The sequence below is a fragment of the Mytilus californianus genome, unplaced genomic scaffold (genome assembly GCF_021869535.1).
Source record: "Mytilus californianus isolate M0D057914Y unplaced genomic scaffold, xbMytCali1.0.p SCAF_2, whole genome shotgun sequence".
In the NCBI taxonomy this organism is placed as follows: Eukaryota; Metazoa; Mollusca; class Bivalvia; order Mytilida; family Mytilidae; genus Mytilus; species Mytilus californianus.
The window spans coordinates 104,890,821-104,918,811 of NW_026262668.1; the positions used below are offsets into that span (position 1 = coordinate 104,890,821).

General features: G+C 31.1%; 1 protein-coding gene across 2 annotated transcripts in view; it reads left to right on the plus strand.

The window, feature by feature from the left end:
• LOC127730675 (integrin alpha-8-like) overlaps window positions 1–27,991 on the plus strand; it is a 99,201-nt gene that overhangs the window by 47,556 nt on the left and 23,654 nt on the right. The window contains exons 5-17 of one of the 2 annotated variants that reach the window (XM_052239188.1): window positions 5,916–5,977; window positions 7,987–8,035; window positions 8,184–8,270; window positions 11,124–11,168; window positions 13,911–13,954; window positions 14,314–14,367; window positions 19,002–19,054; window positions 21,068–21,167; window positions 21,459–21,570; window positions 21,886–21,983; window positions 25,795–25,882; window positions 26,590–26,635; window positions 27,140–27,250. In XM_052239188.1, the coding sequence (XP_052095148.1) occupies window positions 5,916–5,977; window positions 7,987–8,035; window positions 8,184–8,270; window positions 11,124–11,168; window positions 13,911–13,954; window positions 14,314–14,367; window positions 19,002–19,054; window positions 21,068–21,167; window positions 21,459–21,570; window positions 21,886–21,983; window positions 25,795–25,882; window positions 26,590–26,635; window positions 27,140–27,250 (949 nt within the window). The remainder of the gene's footprint in view (window positions 1–5,915; window positions 5,978–7,986; window positions 8,036–8,183; window positions 8,271–11,123; window positions 11,169–13,910; window positions 13,955–14,313; window positions 14,368–19,001; window positions 19,055–21,067; window positions 21,168–21,458; window positions 21,571–21,885; window positions 21,984–25,794; window positions 25,883–26,589; window positions 26,636–27,139; window positions 27,251–27,991) is intronic. The other variant, XM_052239187.1, reaches the window with a different exon arrangement.

Sequence of the window (27,991 nt, forward strand, 5' to 3'; positions counted from 1 at the left end):
TCAAAATATCTAAGTCTAATGAAAACTCCATTTAGTGCATGTGCATGTTGCTTGATTGTGCATTGTGAGTTTGATCATAAAATTCAGCATGATATTCTTTAACAAAGATTTGTTGAGTTGACAGGAAAAGAACTTGATTGAAATTTACTGAGTAAAAAGAAAAGACATAAATGCTGATAGTGTAGAAAATGGTTCAATCATTGAGAATATTTATTGCTTTTTGAAGCTTGTGTAAGGTTGAAGGGATAATGCACTCAGGCTTTGGGAAAAATGAGCATTCTTTGATAAGTGTCTGAAATACATTCACTTTTTGTCATAGATATTCCTTAAAATTTTCTTGTATTAAAACATTGCATCTTGCATTTAATGTTTAGCTGAAGAATAAAGTTTTGTTGATATCAGCAATTATAAATGAAATCAGATATTAACAGACATCACAGTTCTTCTGAATAGTGCTAATGTTATAATCGATTACAATAACCAGAAACAAACATAAAGATATCCTAAATGTAATGGTGGGAACTTCGTAAGGATGGATTAGTGGATCTTGAAATATTGGTTTATCCCTTCCTAAGTTATTATAAAGGGTGATTAAAAGCCTGGGAAAGGGGAATAATTGTCTGGTTTCTTCCTATTCTTCTTATTAATACCAAAGAAAATATATTTATAATCAGGTTTCTTCTTACTTCTTAAGACTTCCAAAGAAATATATTTATGATCAGGTTTGATGAAAAATGAGTCAGATTTCTGCACATCAACTAAACATGTACAGTTATTGGCTTACTTCAATCTGAAATCTACTCCCATAAAATGCAAGTATGATAAACTCATTGAGTTAAAGGAAAATTAATTAAGTTCACCTGTTGTTTGAGGTAGAGTTATGAGGCTGTTGTAATTGTGTCTTGCTGAATTATCTCATTACTGAAGGTGATAATGAAATGATCATATGAATGAAAGGATATGTGTTTATATATATCAAAGATTCAACATTGTAACAATAAGATACACATACCAGTAGTTCTTCAGTGATAAAATGGCCACACAATATGTCAAGCTACCCATTTGATGTTATTAATTGTTGTTGGGGCATGTTCATCTATGTTTTTTGTTCATTGGAATGAGTAGAAATGAAAGTGTAATGTAGTTAAATATGAATACAATGTTAAAGGAAATGCAGGGGCTGATCATAGCCATAGGATTGGATGGAGTGTTGGCACTGATCCCTTTTTCCCCCCACTTTTATGGTAAAACATTTGTGTTTTAGTTTATTTTTCAGATTTTTAATTGCTCACTAATAGAGCGCCCTTATAATCATTTTTTTGTGGTTGTCCCCAATGGATCTTTCTTTTTTTTTAAATCCTCTACCACCACTAAGATGTGGAGGTGCACATCGATGTGTCAGCAGCACAAATTACCACATGATAATGTATGTTTTCTCAGTTTTAGGTATTTTGCTGTAGTATTTACTTGGAATAATACTAACAGTGTGCATTTAAGAGAATTCTTAATCATCAATATTGTAATGTTTTTTTGTTAGGATGAATCATTGTGGTTAATATTTTTTTTAAAGGGTAATTTAGAAAAAAAATTAAAGAAAGGATATAAAGATTCATTCTGCTGCAAGGAGATCTGCAGGGTCATTGAAAGTCTTAAATGCAGATTTTCTGTTAATTTTAGAAGATTTGTAGGTCCCATGCATAAACCAGTGACTTTAATTTTTTTAGAAGAAAATAAAAATCCTATTCCATAAAAGAACTCTTCATGTTATAAGTTTGTGATGTAAAGAGTCATAAACCAAATGTATGTATGCATTTGTCAGTTAATCAGTAACCTTATCTATCAAGTTGTCATAGTTCTCTATGCCTCAGTGATTGGTATTTACTGGTTTGCATGTTATATGAAGTTGAGGTCATAACTCATTTACCAAAGTTTATAGGTTACTTTATAGAGATTTTCATTAGATTAAGTTACTTGATTGATTTGCCAGTATTCCATGTTATTGATTTTATTTTCTTCCAAACATTGATCTTTTCCTTGGCTGGACATAGAACATGTTGGGAAAGTGATTCTTTATAAAGTATTTGGCTTCTTTTTTTATCTGTTTTTTTATATTAATTTTCTGTTCATTCATTGTAAATTTACAATACATCTTTAATATGGGCAAGGCAGTTAGGTATATAGATACAAGAGACTGTATGTTTGTAATGTTTCTTCTGATAGACCTCACTGCACCAAATTATAATGCGAAAATAAATTTACTAATATTTTTATCACTGTTCCACAGAAGAGGGTTATACTGGTCTGTCCCATGAAATTGTTGTTATATTTGTCTCAGGAACTACAAGAAGAAGAAGAAGATGTTTTATTTTCATTAAATGGGCTCACAAAGAGCATAATACAATATAAGACAAAAAAAAAAAAAAACAATAGTCAAGTATACATACAAAGAAAAGAAAAAGCAGTTTGAACATGAATGAACTACACACACATATAAATATATATATATATACTTTTAACAGTGTCTTCCTCCTTCTCAGGCACACCCCAACATGAAAAAGTTCTTTAAATAAATTGGCAATGTATTGGATATGTAACTTAACTGCAAAAGCCACCAAAGGACGGTGCTGTATGTCAAGGTGGGAGATAGACAGACACACATGGTATACATGTATGTAAATAGACAATTTGGTTATGACATTATTAGCAGATGCACAAACCTGGGATGTCATCCTCATGCATGATGCAGAGGGGTTGATACATATTGTAAGGTGACCCGACTGCAAGAGGCATCAAGTGATGATGCTAAATGACATAGTACTAGATAGAAAAATACAAATCAGAGCTTCCTGAAATTTGGTATCAAGCTTTATCTGAGCATGCTATTATGAGTGATGCATTTTTACATCCAATGCTCATCAAATTCCTATTGACTGAAATCTTGTATATTCTTACAAGTAATAGCCATGCGTGAAATTTTCATCCCATTTTTTATCAGGAACTCTCAAATAGAGCTTTTTGAAATTTGGTATCAAGCTTTATATGAGCATGCCATACTATGTGATGCCTTTTGACAGCCGTCTATTATCAACTCCATAGTTATGGAATGCTTATAGCAGTGGTACCATTAGTGAGCAGTAGCCTGCAGTTCAACTGATGCAAAATATATTGTTTGACATAACAGTCTTTGATTTGACAATTTTGACTTTTCAATGGAGACGTTTGATATTTGCCAATTTATCTGAATAGGATGCAGTTATTATGTATATTTTTTTCAAGATTTTCCACCACTTGCTTAAATGACAGCACAAAAATGATAATGTTGTTTCACATATGTTTATGTCTGTCAGTTCTTATTATTAGTAAGAATAAAATTTTCTGGTTGTTTGCTCATGTAAAAGAAAAGATTGATCTTCTGGTGGTACTACTTTCTTTTTATAATCACCCTGTCTTCCTGTGCTATTACATTGCTTTGACACCTATGTTATTCTGAAAACAACATTTAACTGACATTTTTGATAGAACTTAGCATTCAGACATCTGCTTTATTTACATGCAATATCCTAATAAATGAATCGGGAAATCAAATATATTAGTATATGCAGTTGACATGCTCCATAATTATAACCCTTAGAATAGGAAATATCATGAAAATTCCACATTTACTTGCACTAACTTTTTATTGTTGTTGGTTTCTACATATAATTTCCAGATGTATTTGCCTGATGTTGAGATACAAAATAGGTTTCATAGATTTCCAGTGAGGCTGGATTTTGGAAAATTGATTTAAAAAAAAATGATATCAATTATATTATGTTAAGTTGCAGATCAAGTCTGCAGATTGGAGAATCATGTTGTCATCCTTTTTATTTTATTTGGAGTTGTACTTTGTGACTTAGTTTGATAAAACATCAAACAATTGTCTCTGTGGAAGAAATTAGCAAATTATATTTGATTCCTGTTTGACTAGTTAATAATACTGTATATATTATATACATGTATTTATAAATGCAAACAATATAGTGTATTTGGGTAACAGCCAGATTCATAACTTTGAGGAGACTTATTGTTATCACAAAGAAGTAAGTAATTTTAGAAAATAATGTGTATTAGAATTGACATTTATTGATGATGAATGTCATATTTATAAACTTTAATATTGCTGTGTTGAATGACAATAGTTTTCATAAGAATAATTAGGAATTAATCAAATTTTAGAAATGTTGTCTGTGTATTGTTTATATGTTGTGTCCTTTGTATATCAGTATTTTCTTGTCTTATAAATCAATTTTGTGAATATAATATATATAAGTTGTGTTATGTGTGTTTTTATATCAGCGTTTTGGACATGTTTTTTTAAAATAAACTAAGTTAACAGATGGGAAAAAGTGAGTAACCTCTCATTACATAGTTTAAGGAATGGGAAATAATTGTGACAAAGGTAATGATTTATTTTAATGATTTATTGTCTCCCTTTGGCAAATCAATATTTCTTCTTCTTCAGCTTTGTAAGGGGAGGTAGCTCAATTATATTTCCACATACATGTACAAATAAATCATAATAATAGAACAGTGACATATAGCATGAATATAGTTGACGAATAGTTATGATATATGATGAGTCAATTTGATATTGTGCATGGCACTCAAAGTAGATTCAGAAACTATCAAATAAATAGCTACATGCAGCTGCAGATTAAGTTTATTGCATATATAGGCAAACTGCATTTAGTGACAAAAACTTGAAAGTATAAAGGACCAAGATTAGAAGCTTTTATCAGTACATAATCAGGCTCTCTGATTGCTACTGGCTGCCATTCTATGCACTTTATACAGAGCTCTGAGAGAGGCACATTTTGTCTATTACACAACTATATTAAGGGACTGTTCAGATGAGATTCTCAATTCAAAAGATGTTTTTCTATAATTTTCAGGTCAATATTACTAGCATCACAATAACTATATAAGTTATAATTAAAAAAAAAAACACAAAAAGTACCCTTACATACTTTAATGTTTGAATATTTATGGCTGTTTGAATATTTATGGCAGCCATTTAAAATTCACAAAAAAGCTAAATGTTCCTGCCACAAGTAACTTCTCTTGATTTTTTTCAATATACATACAAACATTTTGCATTATATGGACAAGATTAAGCATTGTTGTGATGTTGGTTTAACAAACAAAAAATTTGAAACTCGATGACAAAATGTGCTTTATTTTCTTTTACAGTGACTTTACATTCAATCAACTTTGATATATAATGGCAGCATATATATATATATTCTTTTTCTAAGTCTTCTATCAAATTTTCTGTATTTACTTATTTCTTTATTCTATATTTGTAAAGTCACTGAACAGTAATACTTGTGTTGTTCATGTGTAAACCAGAAAGTACATTTAGTACATAACTGAATACTATAGTCTGAAGTGAGTTCACAATTTAAATTTCTCCATACAAATTGGCTCTGAAATTCAGAGATGATTTATGGCCCCTCAATAAAGAACAGTTAGCTAGGTCCTTCCCCTTTTTTGTCCATATATATATATCTATTTTACTGCATTATTTAGAAATATTGCCCTAACCATTTGTTGTTTGCCATATTTCTTGTTTCTTAGAAAATCATTTTAACCTTCTGTCTTGTTGGATAATTTATTTTTTACCCAAAAGTATTATTTTTTCCTCAGTTTTCTTGAACGCATTTGTCCTTCACAATTTTCCTAACTTTTCATTGAAAATATTACACACAGTTTTGTCTTGAATATTTTTTCCCAGTTTTTACACATCCCAAGATATTTTACAGATTTTTTTTAGTTTGATCTTATGTCCTGAAAATGCACTTTCTGGTTTGTGTTGTCTATACATTATATCCATAGATAGAACGTTAGTATAGACAGAATGCTCCTTCTTGTTTCAGCTAATTGGGGTTTTCATAGACAAGGATTTTGTCAAGCAGGATTCAGTGCATCCTTAGCAAATGTGAGTTAAAGACTTTCTCCAATATATGTTTTAAAGGGTAAATCTTAATAACAAAATGGTAGAGTCTTCTCTGTCACAGCTCTGCTGTTACTGAGTTATTTATTGGATTCACAAGGAAAATAAGATACTTTACAGTTTAAACTTCAAATTTGAATAAGGCACTTCTATTTATAATTCAGCAGGGGAAAGAAGAGCTATTCAAAAAGTCCTTAAAGGCAAAATTTAAACTACAAAAATCCATGTCAGCTTGTAATCCAAGTATTGATACTGCAATCCATTTATATGATCACACAATAAAACCAATTTTATTATATTGTAGTGAAATCTGGGGTACCTTTAAGATTAACTCTGCTGCTTGCAAGAAAAAAAGTGATTATCTATTTGAATTAATTTACATAAATGATTATTTGGAAAAATCACATTTCAGGTATCTAAAATATATTCTTGGTGTAAATAAAAAAGCCTCAAATTTGGCAGTGTTATCAGAGGTTGCAAGATTTCCTCTTTATTTTTCTGTCATTATATCTATGGTAAAATATGTACACAGGCTTAACAAATTGGACGATGGGTTACTTTATGATGCTTATGTTTGTAATAAAATTTTAGATGCAGGAAACATTAATTGTTGGTATTCATCTATGAGATATGTCCTTCAATCACTTGATATACAAAATTTGAATACAAAGCTCAATAGATTAATTAAATTTGTAAAATGTAAACTTTGTAACAGTTTTAAAACATTTTGGGGGGTCAAAAGATCTGATACCTTATCACAAGGTAATAGTAAATTAGAAAATTATTTCAACCTCAAGACTGACTTCGTAAAGGAGGCTTATTTATCAATTAAAGATTTTAATATAAGAAGAGCTATATGTAAATTGAGAATAAGTGCACATGATCTTAAAATTGAGAAAGATAGGTATAGTAAAAAATACATAGAGAGAAGTCAGCGTCTATGTCATCACTGCCTATCACATGGATCAAATTCTATTGAAGATGAGACCCATTTCACAGTAAGTTGTCCTTTATATAACGAACAGAGAAAATTATTATGGGATAAAGTAAACAGTTTTTGTAATAATTTTAAAGAATTACCCAAGGATAAAAAATATTTCTGGCTGTTCACAAATGAGCATTTACCAACTCTTATGTGCCTAGGCAATTATATAATTAAGTGTTTAGAAATAAGATCCAGGTGGATACAAAATATATAAAATTATTATGCAATTATTGTTAATGTTATGTAAGACACATGATGTGTTAGGCTCTGATCCTGTCCAATATATGATAGTATTATATTAGGATATAGTTTTTCTTTTTTCCAATCATATTGTGCTTAATATTGTTGTAAATGATGCCCTTTATGGGTTCTTGATTAGATTAATAAAATTCTTAATAAAAATTCTCTAATTTCACCTTGTTATCTAAAACAGAAGTAAATATTTTGACTTGTTTTTGGTTGAAAGAAAAAATTAGGCAAAGGACTTGTTTTATGTAAGATCTTAGATAGTGAAGTTCAAAAGTTATCCTTATCTACTCACGACTTACCTCTGAACAGAAAACACATGGTTTAAATGCCATTTGAGGGAGCAGCAATTTATTTATTTCAAATGAACAAATTTCCTAGTTTGCCATTTAAATGAGATTTTCCAAACTTGTGTAAAAAATAACTTTTTTGTGATTAGAAAGGACATGAAAACCAAATACTAATTTCTGTCATATCTTAAAATTGAAAGAAGTGATGTTTTGAACACTTCTTTTTCACTGTAACTAAATTAGAAATTAATCAATAAAAATTAACTCCCCTGGTGGGTACAAAGTATATTTATTTGCTGAAATATTAAGTTTTTTCTCATGATTTTTGGTTTGAGATAAATATATTCCAAATTAATATATAATAATTTATATTTCTGTATATACTTGCATAGTTATTTTCTTCCTGTAAATAATATGTCATATTTTATTCATTATGTTACTTTGAATAATGAAATGTGATTGGATACTTGTAGAATGGAAACAGATTGTTGATTGGTGCACCAGGGGCTTTCTACTGGCAAGGTCAGTATAGATCATCCATTTAATATTTCCAGTCATATTTGCATGACAATGTGTATAAAACAAATTTAAACAGAAAATGAAATATTTTTGTATACTTGTAGAAAATTAATCTTTAATCTATCATGTATATATTTGCTTTGTATTCCAGGGCAAGTGTACAATATCTACTTAGATAAAGGAAATCAAGCTGTATCTACTAAAGAAGGTGGAATGTTATATGATGATTCCTATAGGGGTATGGTTAATCTACACAAGTGACATAGCTTAGCTTTATACAGTAACTATCTACAATGCTTGACGCAATTCATAGGATTTCAACATCCAGACTCCAAATTCCACCAATCACAATACTGGATTTTGTGTTCCGAGCACAAATTGTGTGCTCCAAGTACTGAGTAGGGTTTTATGACGGAGAGCCCTGATATGTTAACCTAAATTAAGTCAGATCTTTTTGCTCTCTGATGACTAATATCTTTACTTAAATTATGACTGATATCTTTGCTGATACCAAGATTTTATATCTTTACTTAAATTATGCCTGATATATTTACTTATACATGTTTTTGAATAACCAGATATTGTCTTGAAATATAAAATGTATTTGAATTAAGACTTAGTTGCCGTATGAATTATGATTGACGTTTTTACTTAAATTATGACTGATGTCTTTACTTAATTTATGTCTGATATTTTAATTTAATCTTTGCCTAAATTATGACTGATGTTTGCTTATATTATGACTAATATCTTCATTTAGAATATGACTTAAACCCCGTTTACACTTTTAAAAAAGATCGATCTTTCTTGAGATCGATCTTAAAAAGACCGATCTTTAGTCTAATGTAAACGGGGAATTAATCTTCAATCGGACTTAAAAAGTCCACCTCCAGAGATGGTTTTAAAAAGATAGATCTTATTTGAATCGATCTTTCTTCAAGTGTAAAGGCTTAGATAGATTGCGATCGATCTTTCTTCAAGTGAATGTTATATTAAGATATGAAAATAAATCAGCTCATGTTTCGGCGGCAAAAACACACATGTTTAAAAACGATGGATGGGATAAGAACAGTATATATAGATTCCGCCGTTTTTGGATCATTCTTCTGAATCAATAAATACTATTTCTTTGCTGCAAATCCTCACCTTCAAATGCATTGACCATTCATTTTTAAGTGATAGTCTTCTCACATTTCTTTGTTTAATGAATGGTGACGTGCGAACCAATAGTAATTAATAACTGCATACATAATTCCAATGATCCTATGATCCAACTATTTTCTCCATGATTTTGCAGTGTGTGATTGTCCCTGTGAGATGCACACATTATCATACTATTCTTTTATTAAGATTATTTGTAATCAGGTCAGACCCGTTCTTTTTATGTTGCAGTGTAAATGCACTAGATTAAATAAGATCAATCTCAATCGATCTTGCTTGTGCAAATGTAAACGCAAACTGGTCTTTTTTAAGATCGATTCAAATAAAGATCAGTTCGATTTTGTACAAGTGTAAACAGGGTCCTATACTTGTACTAAAATTAAGACTGATATCTTTTCTTTAATTAGGGCCCCGCCGAATGGCGGACGCCCTATAGTGATCAGTCTGTCTGTCCATCCGTCTGTCCGTCTGTCCGTCCTTCCGTCCGTCTGTCTGTCCGTCCGTCTGTACGTCCGTCTGTCCGTCCGTCTGTCCGTCCTTAAAAAATTGTATCCGCTCTATATCTAGAGAACCGTTATGATTTCAAAGTTTATACTTTACATGTAAATTAACCAACACCAGAGGGTGTGTCATAATGTATGTACAACTTCCTAGGTCAAAGGTCAAGGTCAAAAACTTTGGTTTTAATGACAACCCCATGTCCTATGGTAAAGATCGTGTCAGCTCTATATCTTGAGAACCATTATGATTTCATAGTTTATACTTGACATGTATATAAACCAACACCAGAGGGTGTGTCATAATGTATGTACAACTTCCTAGGTCAAAGGTCAAGGTCAAAAACTTTGGTTTTAGTTGACAACCCCATGTCCTATGGTAAAGATCGTGTTCGCTCTATATCTTGAGAACCGTTATGATTTCAATGTTTATACTTAACATGTATATAAACCAACACCAGAGGGTGTGTCATAATTTATGTACAACTTCCTAGGTCAAAGGTCAAGGTCATAAACATTGGTTTTAGTTGACAACCCCATGTCCAATGATAAAGATACAAATTTTTTACCACACATTATTCACAGCGGGGCCCACAGAGATGGCTCCCATCTCAATGATATCTAGTTATGACTAACATCTTTACTTATCTTATCACTGATATCTCTTACTGATATTATGACTGTGATATATTTACATGTATTATGACTGATTATTTACATATATTATGACTGATATCTTTACTTGTATAATGACTGATATCTTTACTTGTATAATGACTGATATCTTTACTGATATATTGACTGATTTCTTTATTGATATTATGACTGATATCTTTACTTGTATAATGACTGATATAGTGACTGATTTCTTTACTAATATTATGACTGATATCTTTACTTGTATAATGACTGATATCTTTACTGATATATTGACTGATCTCTTTACTGATATTATGACTGATATCTTTACTTGTATAATGACTGATATCTTTACTGATATAATGACTGATTCCTTTACTGATATCTTTACTGATTCCTTTACTTATTTTATGACATATCTTTACTTATATTATGACTGATTTCTTTAATGATATAATGACTTGACATCTTTACTTATGTTCTGACTGATTTCTTTACTTATATTATGACTGATATATTTACTGATGTTATGACTGATTTCTTTAAGAATATAATGAATGATATCTTTACTAATAATAAGACTGATTTCTTTACTTATATGACTGATATCACTGCTAATTCAGTTAAGTCCATATAAGTTCTATATTATACAGTAAATGTATCTGCATTTGTTAGGAAATATAGCCTTGTCCAAATCATTTTCAAATTATATAAGACTATGGTTTAATGTTCAATTTAAAGTTAGATTTACACCTAGAGAAATTTGCTTGATAATACATTTGTTATACTTTTAGGATATTCTTCTGCTGTGGGAAACTTTAATGAAGATTCTATACAGGGTAAGTGAAACTTGATACTTTAACTTTTCATAGTTATAATTGGTTTCATGGATCTTGGGAGAACCCTGAAACACAAAACAAAATTAATAATTTAAGAAGAAATAACTAGATATTTTTTTGGGAGGGGGGGGATTCAAATTTGACACCATGCATGACTTTTCTTAAAATTCATGAGCCTTTTAGCACTTTATGGTCTTATTTCTGCTCAGATCAATATAAAGCTATTTTGTTGTCTCCGTTGAATTTATTCAATGTTCACACTGTGGGCAATAGAATTTGTCTCATGGTATGGTTTCCTGCAAGGAAGACCATATCATTTGTTTTTATACGACCGCAAAAATTGAAATTTTTTGGTCGTATATTGGTTTTGTCGTCGTCGTCGTCGTTGTCGTCCGGCGTCGTCCACTGCGTCCGAAGACACATTGGTTTTCGCACTCTAACTTTAGTTTAAGTGAATGGATCTCCATGAAATTTTACCATAAGGTTCAATACCACGAAAGGAAGGTTGGGATTGATTTTGGGGGTTATGGTACCAACAGTTAAGGAATTAGGGGCCAAAAATAAGCATTTTTGTAACTTCCAGACAATAACTTGTGTGTAAGTGTATGGATCTCTCTGACATTGTACCACAAGGTTCCATATCACAAAGGGAAGGGTGTTATTGATTTTGGGGGTAATTGCCTCAAAATTTTAGGAATTAGGGGCCAAAAAAGGGGCAAAAAACAAGCATTTTTCTAGTTTCATGACAATAACTTGTGTGTAAGTGTTTGGATCTTTATGAAATTGTACTACAAGGTTCCATATCACAAAGGGAAAGCTGGAATTGAGTTTGGGGGTAATTGCCCTAAATGTTTAGGAATTGGGGGCCAAAAGGGGCCAAAAATAAGCATTTTTTTAGTCTCCAGACAATAACTTGTGTTCAAGTGTATGGATCTCTCTGAAATTGTACTGCAAGGTACCATACCACAAAGGGAAGGCTGGGATTGAGTTTGGGGGTGATGAATCATAAGGGGGTTCAAAAAATTTGGGGGGGGGATTTTTTTTTTCTTCTTTTTTTCCTTTTTTTTTTCTTTTAAAATTTTCCGTTTTAAGTTGGTTATTTCTGATTTATATTTAAAAGCAAATAATAATGATATGGTAGGAGATACACACCAAACAGGATGTGTGAATTATTATATAATAAGTATTGTGCAATAGCAAGAAATTTTCAATTCCACAGTATTGCACAATAGCAAGAAATCTTCAATTGCACAGTATTGCACAATAGCAAGAAATATCCAATAGCACAATATTGCGCAATAGCAAGAAATTGTCAATTGTACAGTATTGCGCAATAGCAAGAAATATTCAATTGCACAGTATTGTGCAAAAGAAGATACTTCGTATAAATTGCTTATTTCTTGATCAATTTCAATGGGGTTTTATTCTTGAATTCTTGGGGTTCTTTAATATGCTGAATCTAACCGTGTATTAAGTTTTTGGATTTTGGACCCCGTTTTTAAATTGGTCCACATTGAGGTCCAAAGGGTCCAAAATTTAACTTTGTTTGATTTCATCAAAAATTGAATTATTGGGGTTCTTTGATATGCCGAATCTAACCGTGTATTTAGATTCTTAATTTTTGGTTCCGTTGTCAAATTGGTCTACATTAAGGTCCAAAGGGTCCAAAATTAAACTTAGTTTGATTTTAACAAAAATTGAATTTTTAGGGTTCTTTGATATGCTGAATCTAAACATGTATTTAGATTTTTGATTATGGGCCCAGTTTTCAAGTTGGTCCAAATCGGGGTCCAAAATTAAACTTTGTTTGATTTCAACAAAAATTGAATATATGGGGTTCTTTGATATGCTGAATCTAACCATGTATTTAGATTTTTGATTTTTGGGCCCCGTTATCAACTTTGTCCACATTGAGGTCAAAAGGGTCTAAAATAAAACTTTGTTTGATTTCATCAAAAATTGATTTCTTGGGGTTCTTTGATATGCTGAATCTAACCATGTATTTAGATTTTGGATATTGGACCATAATAGGTGAATGTCCAATTTAAAATTTTTAAGTTCTTAGACCACATTCATTCTGTGTCAGAAACCTATGCTGTGTCAAATATTTAATCACAATCCAAATTCAGAGCTGTATCAAGCTTGAATGTTGTGTCCATACTTGCCCCAACTGTTCAGGGTTCGACCTCTGCGGTCGTATCAAGCTGCGCCCTGTGGAGCATTTTATTAAGGTTTGCTTTCTATAAGACATTTACCCCATGACCTATGTTTCTTTTTACATTGTAAAAGATGACATAGAGCCATAAATATTAGCACCAGACAGATTCCATGAGTACATTGAGACCATTTCTGTACCACTGATAAATGTCTTCAAACAGTGCATTTCCTATAGGCCCAATGCTTTGGATCATTTACCAGCAAATATTGACACAGAAATGATACACATTCCAGCCTCTGAATGTAATGGAAAATTAGTTTCATCAAATCTGTAGACAGGTCCTATGAAAAATGAAAATGTTATATTAATCAGATTGTGTTAATAATGTGTAACCAACAATAACAAATTAATCAATTATTAAGAGAGTCATAAATCATCTAGTGGAAGAATGAATCAACCATTACTACAAAAGCTTAAACATGCTATGGCTAAATAAGCAATAGTGACCAAGTAAGTATTCATACATTCATAAGCTCACTCAAATGTGCTATGTATTATCAATAGCAAATTGCTTTTTGTTTCAGAATATGTAGTTGGAGTGCCTAGAGCAGAACTTCTTCGAGGACAGGTAACTATGAAATAAATGTCATCTTCAGCTTTATTTTACCACAATCATAAAAAGTAGATTATCAAAAATCTTAATGAACTGAATAACTATATTTGATTATAAGGTTGCTGTAGAGAATGGCATAGACATGATTTATAGATTAATGTGTTAGCCTATGCTTTGTAAAGGCCAGTTTAAAATAACGAATACTGTATTTTTTATTTGGTAAAATAAGTAAACTTTATGTATTTACTTTAGCTATGTTGAGCACTTAGTGAACATTTTCTTTAAAGTAAATAAAACCACATGTTTACCTCATCAAAAGACAGTAATTGTGTAGTATATTTCTTATACAGATCAACTTTGTTAATGTTTTTCAGATAACAATCTACACACAGGAACTAGCCATCATTAGAAATATAACAGGAGAACAGGTGAGTTAAACTATCTCAGTGGTACACAGGTTTAATGAACCAGGCTTACCAAAGACAGTTGCTTATTAGTTCAAAGTCTACCAGAACTTTATTGACACTACAAATGACTGAAAAATTTTGATCCACTGGTTTTTTTTTGGCGCGAAAGTTTTCCTGTTTCTTTCAAAATTAGCCCTTTTACTGTTATAACAAATTTTTTATACGACATCAACAATTTTGGGGTTATTGTCCTTACTGTGTAGGAATTAGGGGCCAAAAACATGCATTTTTCTTGTTTCAGGACAATAAGTTGTGTATAGTGTATGGATCTCTAAGAAATTGTACCACAGGGTTCCATACTTCAAAAGAAAGGTGATTGATTTTGGGGTTATGGCCCAAACGGTTTTGGAGCCAAAATGGGGCCCAAAAACAAGGATTTTCTGGTTTCCAGAAAATACTTGAGTATAAGTCTATGGATTGCTATGAAATTGTACCACAAGGTTCCATACCAAAAAACAACGGTTGGGATTGATTTTTGGGGTCATTGCCCTAACCGTTTAGGAATTAGGGGTGAAAAAGGGGCCAAAAAACAATGCTAATCTAATACTTCATATAAATTGCTTATTTTTTTACCAATTTCAATGGGGTTTGACTCAAAGTCGGGTATTCTTTGATTTTTTAATATGCTGAATCTAACCGTGTATTTAGATTTTTGATTTTTGGGCATGGTTTTCAAATTAGTCATAATTAAGGTCCAAAGGCTCCAAAATTTAACTTGGGCCTCTGCATTTGTATCAAGCTGCGCGCTTCGGAGCATTTTGTTAACAGCTCTTTACTGGATGATTAAATGATGTTAAAGTTTCTGACAGCTTGTTAAAAGGGTGTTTGGCTATAATTTTGCTTAACCTGTTTGGATCAAGTCAGGTAGTGTCTGGATCATATTTTTCTTCTGTAAGATTTGATCATAGTCACACATCCTAAAATCGTTGCTAATGACATTCACAAAAGGCTAATATATTTGTCTTTTTACTTACTGATTAGAAATTAAGTAATACATCAATGAATTGAATGGCTGTCAGGTAGATGAAGGTCACTGTTTAAAACAATTAAGATTATGTCAGAGCAACCACATCATCATGGATTCAATAAATTAGAATAGGTTAATGGAGTTTTAGTTCTACTAGTTTTAACAATGAGTTGTTTAATGACTGCATCTGAATAGAAAAAGAATAACTAGTATATTTTAATTGTAATATTAGTTTTCCATCAATCATGATATATAATTTGAAAATCACAAGGATAGACTAAGCACAAGTTTCTTCCTTTCTTAGAATTGGTCCTGAAATTGGATTTTTTTCATGTGAAGATGAACCTTTAGTGAATTGATGATTTTTCACTTGGTATTTCTGTATAAAGCCAATTAATTCAGTAATGGAGTTTGCGCTTACTTTGATAATAAAAGATATATAACATTCATTTTTCTGAAGGAAGCACTTAGCTTGCCTTTTTCACAGTGTAAAATTAATTTCGATATGCTGTGGCCTTGTCATCTTAAAATTGAAAAAGGTTGAAGTTCAAATAGTTCCTCTTTTATGTTAGGAGTGTTCTCATTAGAAAATTAATGTAATTTAAAACCAGTTTTTAATCTAAATAAGATTAATTACATACAATCTTAAAGTGTAAGACAGATATACATATTCAGCATGTAACTTTGGAAATTGTCCAGAACTTGTTACTTAATTTTCTGTTTATGATAGACTTGTGTTAGGTAATCAGTTACAGGCTGCTGATGCAAAATAATATAACAAAGTCAGTTGATTTCTAGAAGAAAGGAATCTATGTTTCATTATACAGCCAATTTTATGAGGAAGAAGTTTTCTATAGGAATTTTAATAGCCCTCTTCTAATACAAAGAAATTATCAGCTAGATTTTTTACCTAGATTTATTTAATGGGCATATTCTTTGGAAATATTATTAAAAAAATGTATTAAAAGAGAATTTAATTTGATGAAAGAGCAAATTAACACTTAAACCAATTTGATAAGTAAATGTTTTTCAGTATATTCACAATAAGCACTACTACTTTTTTTTCATTTTTGCATAGAAATAATATGGTTATTAATTATCATCAAAATGTTTTACAGACAATTGTAACCCATCCCCTCAATCACCTCCCAGTCTCCAGTAAAATTTATGAACCACTTTACTACAGTCACTCCTGATAAGGAATGCTTAGTGAAGTGGGTCATTTGAGATCAGATTATTGTGTCAATGACTTTGAAAGGCATCAGCAATTTGTAGTATAAATCCCAGATATTTGGTTTAGAACTTCTCTGATTCATTTACTATTGTGTACTGTTTGAGTTAAATCTCAGATTTCCCTTATTTTTAAATATGTTGAAGTGTTGGTGGTGGCATGTTTGATGTGTAATGGACAGTTGATGGTAAAATAGAAAGATGCTTTAAGAGAATGGGTTCAAACCTCACACACAAACTATATAAGTATTTCTATACTTTTTGAAAAGATCATGTTTGAATTAGTAATCCCACAGATTTGATTTGACTATTATTACATTTAATCCAAATATTTTTCTACATATATAAATCTAGTTATCTGCATTAGTGATTTTTTTATTGCTATTTCTCTGGATACCTGTTACTGAACAAGACATATCTATTGACAGACATCTTTAACGCCTTGGCACCAAGAATCTTTATTTATGGATCATTGTAGATGCTTAGGATATTTATAGAATAAGTCTGTCATTCTTCATGATGTAATGCTACAACTATCTATTGTACTATTATAGTTTGTTCATATTGGAGACATGTATGTGAAACAACAATCTGCTCAGAAATAAACAACGATCATTGAAAAAACGCTGTTCATCATCTCGACATCATAGTTGTCTCGTTGGCAATCATACCACATTTCCTTATATTTATAATGATTGTTGTTTTGTAATGATTTGAAATTTGTCTGTATATATATCTGAAAACAGTTTATAGTTATATTAACTTAAATAAGGCTCTACCAAAGTATTTGGAAATATTGTTAGGCGCCACAAACACAAATACAGGTCGAAATTGACCAACTTCTGTTTTGTTTTTCAACCTAACATAATATATATGGTGTACCGTGTATATCATATTATTTTTATTGCTTTGTACATAAATCATTGGGTATCTGTGTCCCATTGACACATTCTGTTTGTATTTGTAAAATAATTTTGGCTCTGCTACAATAGAATATTTTGGTTTTACAAATCCTACTGTACTTTCGTCTATGATGAAATGTGTGGAATTTATAGTTTCTGTATAAAAGTTAAGTAAATACCAGTATCTTTGTGGGTCAACTTTAAATAGCAGATTATTATAAAGTCAGAATCAGGAATTCAGCATTGAAATTAATTTATATAACAGCTCTCTGTAATAAATGCTTATCTTAAGTGATGCAATTTAACATTCACGGTTTTTCTCAATACAAAAATTAAATGCTTTTAACATCAATCTTTCACAATTTAATGGGTTTTCAGTGTTTTTCAAAGAAAATGGTTTGAAAAGTGTCATTCTCATTTTTTGAGAAGATCCTAATTGTTTGATTTCTCAAAATGTGTTAAACTTAGATGATAAGGGTACTTAGTTATTGAGTAGTCTCTTCACTAGACTGTCCTCTGTCTGTTATCTTTTATAAGCATGTTTCCTCCACAGCAAGGATTAATTGCCACATTTGAAAAAAAAAACCCACAAAAAAAACCTAAGCACATTGTTATCAGCTGCAAAGCTTGTCATTCAGTTTCAGTAATGTTTATCCCAAATACTCCAGTTCCCTTCAACAGTTAAAGTGAATGCTTGAAATGATATGCAGAAAATTTCATCAAACCCCAGCCACCACCCATTATAATTTTATAAATGTATCAACTGGCCAAAATTTAGAATATAATCTTTGCTTACTTTGATCGTATTTCTGAAAACTGAAGATCATTTAATAGTACATTATAAAAATAAAAAGATGAGGAATGATTGCCTATGGGACAACTATCCACCTGAGCCCAAATGACGTAGAAGTTAACGACTAAAGTTGCCATACAGCCTTCAACAATGAGCAAAACCCATACCACACAGCAAGCTATAAAAGGCCATGACCTGAAAAATGTAAAACAATTCAAACGAAAAAAACTACAGAACTGATTTATGTACAAAGCAAGAATAAAAACACAAATATATACACCAACAAACGAAAAACCACTTAATTACAGGCTCCTGACTTGCGACAGGTACATACAGAATGTGGCGGGGTGAAAAATGTTTTCCAGCACTCAACCCTCACCCTGATCTGGGACAGTGGTTTAACAGCATAGCATAGGAACAAACTATGCAAATCAGTTGAAATGGACTTGATTTGTCAGATCTATACAAAAGACAAAACAACTAACAAAAATACTAAAACACAAAGTACTGATTTGAGAGTACTTACAGTTTTTGAAAGCTACTTCAATGCCAATAACAACTAATGAAAAAATAATTTATCCAAGACATTGTTTACAGAACATTAAAACAGATTTTAATTGAAACCAGTTGTCCATTTGATATACATTGTTTATCATCACAAGTTTTTATTGTTTACATATGATATAAGTTTTGTCTTGTTTAGGTTGGAGCATATTTTGGTTATGCCTTAGCTGTACAGGACTTGGATGGTAACAAGTAAGTATGCATTTTACAACAGACTGAACTTGTTAGTGGATTGAAGGTTAAAGTTCTGGTTGCAAACACATTTTTCTATGACCACAAAAGCATCAGTTTCACACAGAGACTAAAATTCTTAAGATAAGATTGATACCCTTTTCTGAAATGGTACAGGTTTTTTTGTAGCAGATTTGTGGTATAACAGGAATCATCTGAGGAGGATGAATACCCTATTGTTAAGGTTTGAATGCTGATTTGTCCATGTTTAACCTTTCTTTATGTTGAATGTTTCTTTCCATCCAGCTTTACATTGGATATGATATGTTAAATTGGGATCGTCATAGACGGCTCAGGGGATATAAAAGACAGACAGGGTATATGAGCCAATATCCCTTTGAAATCGGATTAACATATATATTTATACTGGAGTGTCCTAATTTCAACATTAAATACCATTCTTATCTTTGTTTTCGTTCACAGGGGTATATGGGCTGATATCCCCTGTCAAAGTAACCAATCAAATCACAGGATTAGCTTGGATATTTCACTCCCATATAATTCAACTTGTAGTGTGGTTCTCTCCCTTTGCTAACAATTATACCAAAATTCCGTTTAATTAGAGATGATACTTTGACTCCTTGGAAATTCTCAGTGAAAACAATAAACGAAAAAAATCAAATATGACAGACAGCAAGCAATTGAAGTTTTGCCCAAGAATATGGCAGGGTTAAACATGTTTGTAAGTGCTCAACCCTCCACTATCTTTGCACAGTGTTGTAACAACACAACATGAGAACAGCTTTAAAAATAAATCAAATTGGCTAGACTCATCAAAATTGGGAAGAAGCACAAAAAATACAAAATACGCAAAGTACTAATCTAAGAGTACTCGTAGTTACTGAAAGCCAATTGCAACTGATAAATGAATCATACTCTCCCAGACTAAGACTGTTTTGAAAATGATACAGGATTTCTAGAAGAATTAGATTGAAGCAAATCTTTTTTAGTGTTAACTGATTTAGTGGTCACAAGTCAATACATAATCTCATTACAACAATGTAAACAGAGATAGGTGTTCAAAGACTTATGGATCTATTTAAATACGGGTCTTTGTTCTGTTATTGCATTGCCTATTACATTGATATTATGTTATTACACTGTAAGACATTCTAGTTAATGTTATATCAGGTAGAAATAACTGTTATGAAGCAATAAATTCCATGGAATGTTGATGGTCCTGCCAGATTGTGTCAGATGTGGGAATCTTCTTAATATTATGTAATATTCTTAAACATATGGTGTAATCAGCTGATGTGTAGTTCACAGGTTACAAAATATTTTCGGTTTGATATTTGATCTTACATTATAATATCTTTTTGTAAGAAGTGTTCCATTATGTCGAATTATATATGAAGCATAATTTAAATGGTATTTCTACTTCAATTTATTTGATGATGAATTAGCAAATTTAGCTTATTAAGTAGTAAACTGTTAAGAATACAAACAATTTTCTGTAAAGAGGAACATCTTTTGGCCGAGCCCTTGCAAATTGTTTTAAAAATTGAATTGTACATTAAATCTTTGTGGCATAATTGACTTGGGTTGGGTCACTTACTCCAACAACATGATCCAACCAATTTATTTGAGTAAAATTTCTTACAGTTGGGCAAAGTTTACAAAATCTATGTAAGTGGTATAAACTTGTCTGATTAATGGATTATCTTTAAATACATATAAGCATAAATAAATGTACTTTGCAGATATAGAGGCGGTACAACCCTTTTCCTTATATCTTCTCATGGTGTCTTCTGTTCTTTAGCAACACCTTGTCTGCTATTTAAAACTAAATATAACTTTAAGCTATGTTGTATGACCCCTGTGAACCCTTTATTGGAAAATAATAAAAATATATTCTGATTCTATATACCACACATTTTTGAAGAGAGTGAATATTAGTAATAATTGCAATAATTAACTTAAGGTTTATATTTTCAAAATGTGTAAATTCTAGTTTTTCACATTTTTTTGCAGCCTTGATGACATTATTGTTGGAGCACCACTGTATTCAAATTACACCTCTGTAAATAGCTATGATACTGGCAGAGTCTATGTGTACTACCAAAATAGACAGGTTTGTGTATTTTCTGATATCTTATTTGTTACCATAGTACCTTGCAAATTTTCACTGGGTATTGGCTTTGTAAGGCAAATGAATAAATGCCATCTATATTTCTCTGTTATTATTGTACCTGTTAACAATTGGTGAGGTAAATACTGTATTGTTATACAACTGTACAATATAGATTTGTAATTATTCACATTAACATTGAAATCTAACTTTATGTTTTAGTATATTTTTCACATGAAATCTTGTCATGGCTCTTTGTGTAATGATGATTGGGAATTTGTGGTTTATTTTCAGAGACAGTTTAATCCAAAGAAACGATATGATATATTAGAAGGACATGATGCTAAATCTCGTTTTGGAGCTGCGTTGACAGGACTTGGTGACATCAACTATGATGGATATAAAGGTATGATTTTATGATTTTAGAAAAACATACAAAAAACCATTATCTTTGAAAAGAATACTCAATGAACTAAGAGTTATTTTTCATAAACTTTTGTGTTAACATTCCTATTTTATCAGGATTATTATAGAAGAGTAGTTTTTGGTACAATTTTTTACTATTTTATTTGTATTTCCATCTAGAATGATATCAACTTCATATTTCCTTATTATTTACATATGAAATTCTTTTTGAACTAAATCATGTTTTTGAAGAAAGAAAGTATACACCTAAGACGTATCAATAGATTTATTTATTCAAAGGCAATTACTTTTTCAGATTTAGCAGTAGGGGCACCATACGGGGGAAAAGAAGGGAAAGGAGCAATTTACATTTACCATGGTTCTATGAAAGGAATTTTAACACAGGTTTCACAAGTGAGTTTATTTCCAGATAGTTAATGGTAAAAGAGAAACCTACAGCTGAGTTAACTCATATTTATTTCATCTGGTTAAAAGGGCAATGTGAACAATTACCTTCACTTGATGTCTGTCTTTATCTCTGAATGTTTTCTAAACTCATCTCTTCAATTTCAACCAAACTTGAATGATCCTTAAGGTATCTAGTATAGAGTTTGTGTTTTTTCTCAAGGCTATTCAACCAACTTGCTAATGTCTAAGATAGAACATATTGGTAAAAGGAAGTAATTGTATGATATCTTAAAATTCATAACAGGCAAATGCTACAGTGTCGAAAACTACCTACATATAAAAAAGAAGATGTGGTATGAGTGCCAATGAGACAACTATCCATCCAAGTCACAATGTGTAAAAAATAAACAATTATAGGCCTTCAACAAGGAGCCTTGGCTCACACTGAACAGCAAGCTATAAAGGTCCCCAAAATGACTAGTGTAAAACAATTCAAACAGGAAAACCAACGGTCTAATCTATATAAAAAACGAGAAACACTTATGAACCACACCAACAAACAACAACCACTAAACAACAGGCTCCTGACTTAGGACAGGTGCATAAAAATGCAGCGGGTTTAAACGTTTTAACAGATGCCAACCTTCACCCTAACCTGAAACAGTGGTGTAACATTACAACATAAAAAGACACACAATAAAATATCAATTGAAACATAGTAAAATAAAACAAGTAAATATACACTGAACGAATAAGTTTGATCTTTGACACAATATAAATGAAAAAGATGTATCTGTGTCAAAAAGACAACTTTAACCTAGGACAAAATGGGGATAAATAAAGTAATGTACACATGTAAATTTAAATATAATATTTTTGTTGTTTGGAGTACCGAAACATTTTTATGCCCCACTTAGGGGCATTATGTTTTTCGGTCTGTGCGTCAGTTCGTTCATGTGTCCGTCCTTCCGTCTGTCCGTTCGTCCGTCTTTCCTGCTTCAGGTTAAAGTTTTTGGTTAAAGTTTTTGGTCAAGGTAGTTTTTGATGAAGTTGAAGTCCAATCAACTTGAAACTTAGTACACATTTTCCCTATGATATGATCTTTCTAATTTTAATGCCAAATTAGTTTTGACCCCAATTTCACTGTCCACTGAACATAGAAAATGATAGTGCAAGTGGGGCATGTGTGTACTATGGACACATTCTTGTTTACAAAATAAATTTGTTGTTCATAGTACGAGTACAGAAGTGAAAATTTGTCATCATACTTAATACTTATCAAAGGTGGTACATATTAAAAATAGTAAGATGAGATATAACACAAAATAAGTAAACATTGAATAACAGAAATGCATTACAAATTGTGTCAACAGGTCAAATTAACACGAAAGTACCATTTGAGAGTACTCACAGTTACTGAAAGCTAGTTAAAAGCCAAAAACAATTCATAATAAAAAATCATGCATCAGAGGCTAAAATCAATTAAAACACATCCCAGGCAGGGATTTAGTGTTTTAAAGCCATGGACAGTCAAAGAAGACATGACTTGTGCAATGCCAAAATAAAAGTATTGACAGGCAGTAGGATAGTTAGGATTTAACCTTATTATAAATATGTATGATGTTATATATAGATAAGACAATTGCTAAATAGAAAATAAACGTGGATGTGTATATATACATCCCAAAAAACCATTCGAAAAGAATTTAAAATTAGTTATGTTTTAATTTGTTGATGACAAAATCGATGTTAGTGCCAATGAAAACAATATTCAAAGATCTTATTACAACATTAATAAGATAACCTATAGTAATAAGTTTGTTTAAAGGTTCGTTAAGTTTTCATGGATTACATAGTGATTTCCGCGCTTTTAGTACAATATTCTGCAAAATTTAGGATGTGAAATAACGTTTTTAATAAGTTTTCTACAGGTACAGCTAAATTTACTAATCAAATCTTTGTATCTATGAAAGAATTTAGTAAATGTTTTAAGCAATATATGGTAACGAAATCCCTGACTTAATAATATACCAGTGATGCATTGATTACGTTCGTTAAAATCTATGACATCACTACACACACGGGCATAACGAACGAGTTGGGATATATAAACACTGTATGATGGAGCCAAAGGAACAGCGCCGTCTAAAAAAGGAAAATTAACAATAGGGAATGAAAAATCGTCTCTTTTGTCATAAATTTTTGTATGGAGTTTCCCTTTAGAAATTGAAATGTCTAAATCTAGAAAAGGACAACTACTGCTGTTTATATAAGATTTATTTAAAGTAAGTTCCTTTGGGTTAATTTCGGTAGTATATTTGAAGAACTCTGGATTATTTAATGAAAAAACATCATCAAGATAACGGTAGGTATTGTTGAATGTGTCAACCAAATGTAACAATGATGTGTCTGTACTGATTTTGGCCATAAACTGTGATTCATAGCAATATAGGAATAAATCTGCTATTAAAGGGGCGCAATTAGTGCCCATAGGAATACCTAATACCTGTCGATACACTTTATCGCCGAAACGTACATATATGTTGTCCAGGAGAAAATTTAAAGCTTCAATCATATCTTCACATTTCTAGTAAGTGTATCTAGCATACTTTCCTTTTTCGTTACAGAAAAAGGCTTTAAACGAGTAACAGCAAATAAATTTGCAATGAGATTTTTAAAAATACCATTTAATTAAATATGAAAACTTTTTCTTGATAAGATTGTGTGGAAGTGTAGTGTAGAGAGTATAAAAATAATAACTGTCAACAGAATACATTACAGTTTGTTTCTATCAAATTTTAAGATGATGCGTTGTAGAAGTTTTTACAATTTTAGCTTTTATTGTTGCTGAGTTGTAGACCTTAACAGAGCGAAAAGTTATACATAGTTTATACAACAGAAAATGAGATTTCCAGTTTATATGATTTATTTTTATTTTGAGTTATTTCCCTTGGAACAGAAATGGTGTAATTGATAAGTATATGGATAGATAGTCTATCAATGATTGTATCAGTTCAATTGATTTTAGTCAGGAGTTGTCAAAAAATTTCTTTATAACTATTTTTTTTAAGTCATGTTTGTTTTGAAGGTAGATGTCACAGTTGTTATGTGGTATTTTATTTTTGTTGTGTGTGTTAATGTTTAATTTTTACTTATCCTTTTTGGGGGTCCAGATTTGCAAATATCATTTTCATGCAGGAAAATCCGGTTTGCTGTCACTCTGACAGCCTCTTGTTTCCAAATATAAGGGTTTTGCCTATTGTCTTGAAAACTAATAGAATAAGATATGCAGACACTCTAAACTGCAAAAATGATCAGCAAAAGAAGATCTACAGAAATGCTGTATGACCCAAAACCATTTATTGACTCATATGAGAGTTATTGCCCTTAATGACAAATTTATTTCGTTAATTTCAATGATTTGCCTATTATTTTGAAAACTAATAAAATAGTTTTTTTTTCATGTGAATAATTAATATGATCCTGCAACTGAAGAAAAGAAAAGCATCATTTTAACAATCGATGGTGCATGGAGGGAAATTGATTTAGAAAAAGATGATCAAAATGGCATATTTTTGTCAGGTGTTTATGGAGCCTATAATTCTTCTTACAATAAATTGGGGCTTATAGTAAAACAGGCATCCACAGATGCTTTTTCCTATATACAGTATTTCACAATTAATTGGACTTTGTAGTGTGTACAGTATTCAAGAATTAATTGGGCTATGTAGTGTATACAGTATCCCACAACTAATTGGGCCCTTGAAGTGTATACAGTACTCCACAAATGTTTAAGACATAATTTTTATCATTGAAGGTTATACATGGTGCTGATTTTCCATCTGTTAAAAGTTTTGGATTTTCTTTGTCTGGAGGACTTGACTTAGACAAAAACCAGTATCCAGGTAGTTTTAATTTATTTTTTAACAACTTCTTATTCAGAAACTTTTAAACACGAGTACTCTATGGGTATATTAAGTGCCAGTCTTTGTAAGAATCAGGCAATTTAGAATAATTTCAAAACATGACAGAAAAAAACCTGCTGACCTAACCATCCTATTTTATAGTAACCCTCGTTCTGAAGTGGTAGGTCTTTCGTTTCTGCATGTCTGGTAATTCAAGAAATCTCTAAATAACTTTTGGTTAGAATGATAGCAAATCATGGAGTTAGATCCCCTCATTTGGTAATTTCTAGTGCATTTCAACGAAATTATATCTTGAAATACCAGAACAGGAAAAGGAAACGAATGTTATATTCGTGCACCATTATATATTTTGAACTTAAATTAATGTAATCTTGAGTGGGTTTTTGTTTGTCATGTTTTCACTACAGTTTGATTCTTAGGCAGATTGGCACTTACAAAGACCTCACTTTACGACATTTGAAGTAATTAGAACTGCTTTGATACACGATTACAACAGATATTTGTTATGTGCAAAACATAATTAGAAAACTGAATGGGTCTATAAAGAACTGTTTGTCATAACCCTGCTTGTTTGAAAACTAAAATATTCCTATGAGTAAGGGTAAAGTTGAAATAATTCAAATATGTAGAAACTGATATTAAGTTGGGTCAGTTGCATTGTAACTGTCAATGTGATTTACTTTCAGATTTATTAGTTGGGGCATATGAATCACAGGCAGCACTTCAATTGTGGTAAGTTAGGTGTGATTTAGTAATTAAATAGGAATATGTTTTATGAAAAGAAAAAAGATCTTTCAGTAATTCAATAACCAGTCATCTTCGTCAGAGTGATCACTGTAACATTTCTAAGGTATGATCAGCAAATTAATTTCAATTTTTAAAGTTAATTTGGAAAAGAGAGAATTACTTTTACGTTGGTAAGAGTTACCATGTTAAATTATATGACCAATCTCTAGAAAAGGGAAAAATTATATAACTTTATTTACCCTGTAAGAAATACTTTACTTGAGAGAAAATAGTTTTAATAGCTTAAAGATGTTGGTTGATTTGGATGTTTACAAACTGAGGAAAGTAAATACATTTATGAGCTTTTCAGAGACAATGTAAGAAATGACTATTATCAGTAAAAGCTGCAACCTAGTTAGTAAATTATCTCCCATTCTGGTATAATGAAAACATATAAAAAAAACCATCAGTATCATAATTTGATATATAATCTAAATATCTATGTTTAAGGGCAAGACCCATAGTAAGAGTTGCTGCCAGTGTACAACTACAACCACAAACTATAGATTTGGAACAAAAAAAGAGTTGCCCTGTTACATGGAGTCCAACGCCAGTTCTGTGGTAAGTTTCATTATTCATTTTCAAGGCCATATGATACAGTTTTGATCCCATGGTGAATTTTTGATGTAAACTTGCATAGAAGCTATTTTATACCTAGTCAATTTAAATATGTAATAAAAAATATACTGTCATGTGCTATTTTGAGAGATAAATGGGGTCGAAATTATAGAAATTTACTCAAAATTCAGTTTCTCAGACATTCATTTCTATGCTTTGGACAGATATACCTTACTTTTTTATTTCAAAAGATTAACACAAGCAGATTTTTGTAAAAGCATTTGGAATATCTTCTTTACATAAGTATGATCTAAATTTGTGTAACTATTCTTTGGACATAGTTAATTGTTATTGAATTTTCATGATTTTAGAAAAAAAAACCCAGCATTTTTGCTGTATATTTATCTAATTTAAAAAAACAATCATCTGTGATTTGTTCATAAAAATTGGTACAAAGATTCTTCATACACAATCAAACCAAATGCCATGTTTAAAAAGAGGCTTCCATGTACTTGTTAACAAGCTAATGGTTTAAATAAGTAGAAAATGTATCTTTTTCTGACAGTTTGACGTTACCAAAAATAACATTTTACGTTAGCATTATCTCCCCTGTAACTGTATTGTGCCCTTAAGGATGTTTGCTCTTTTTGTTTTTGAATTTTTGCCAGATATTCGGAATCCTCTGGTTTTATCCATGTAATGCCATTAAAAATTTTGCCCACTAACCTCTACTTTTCTTTCATC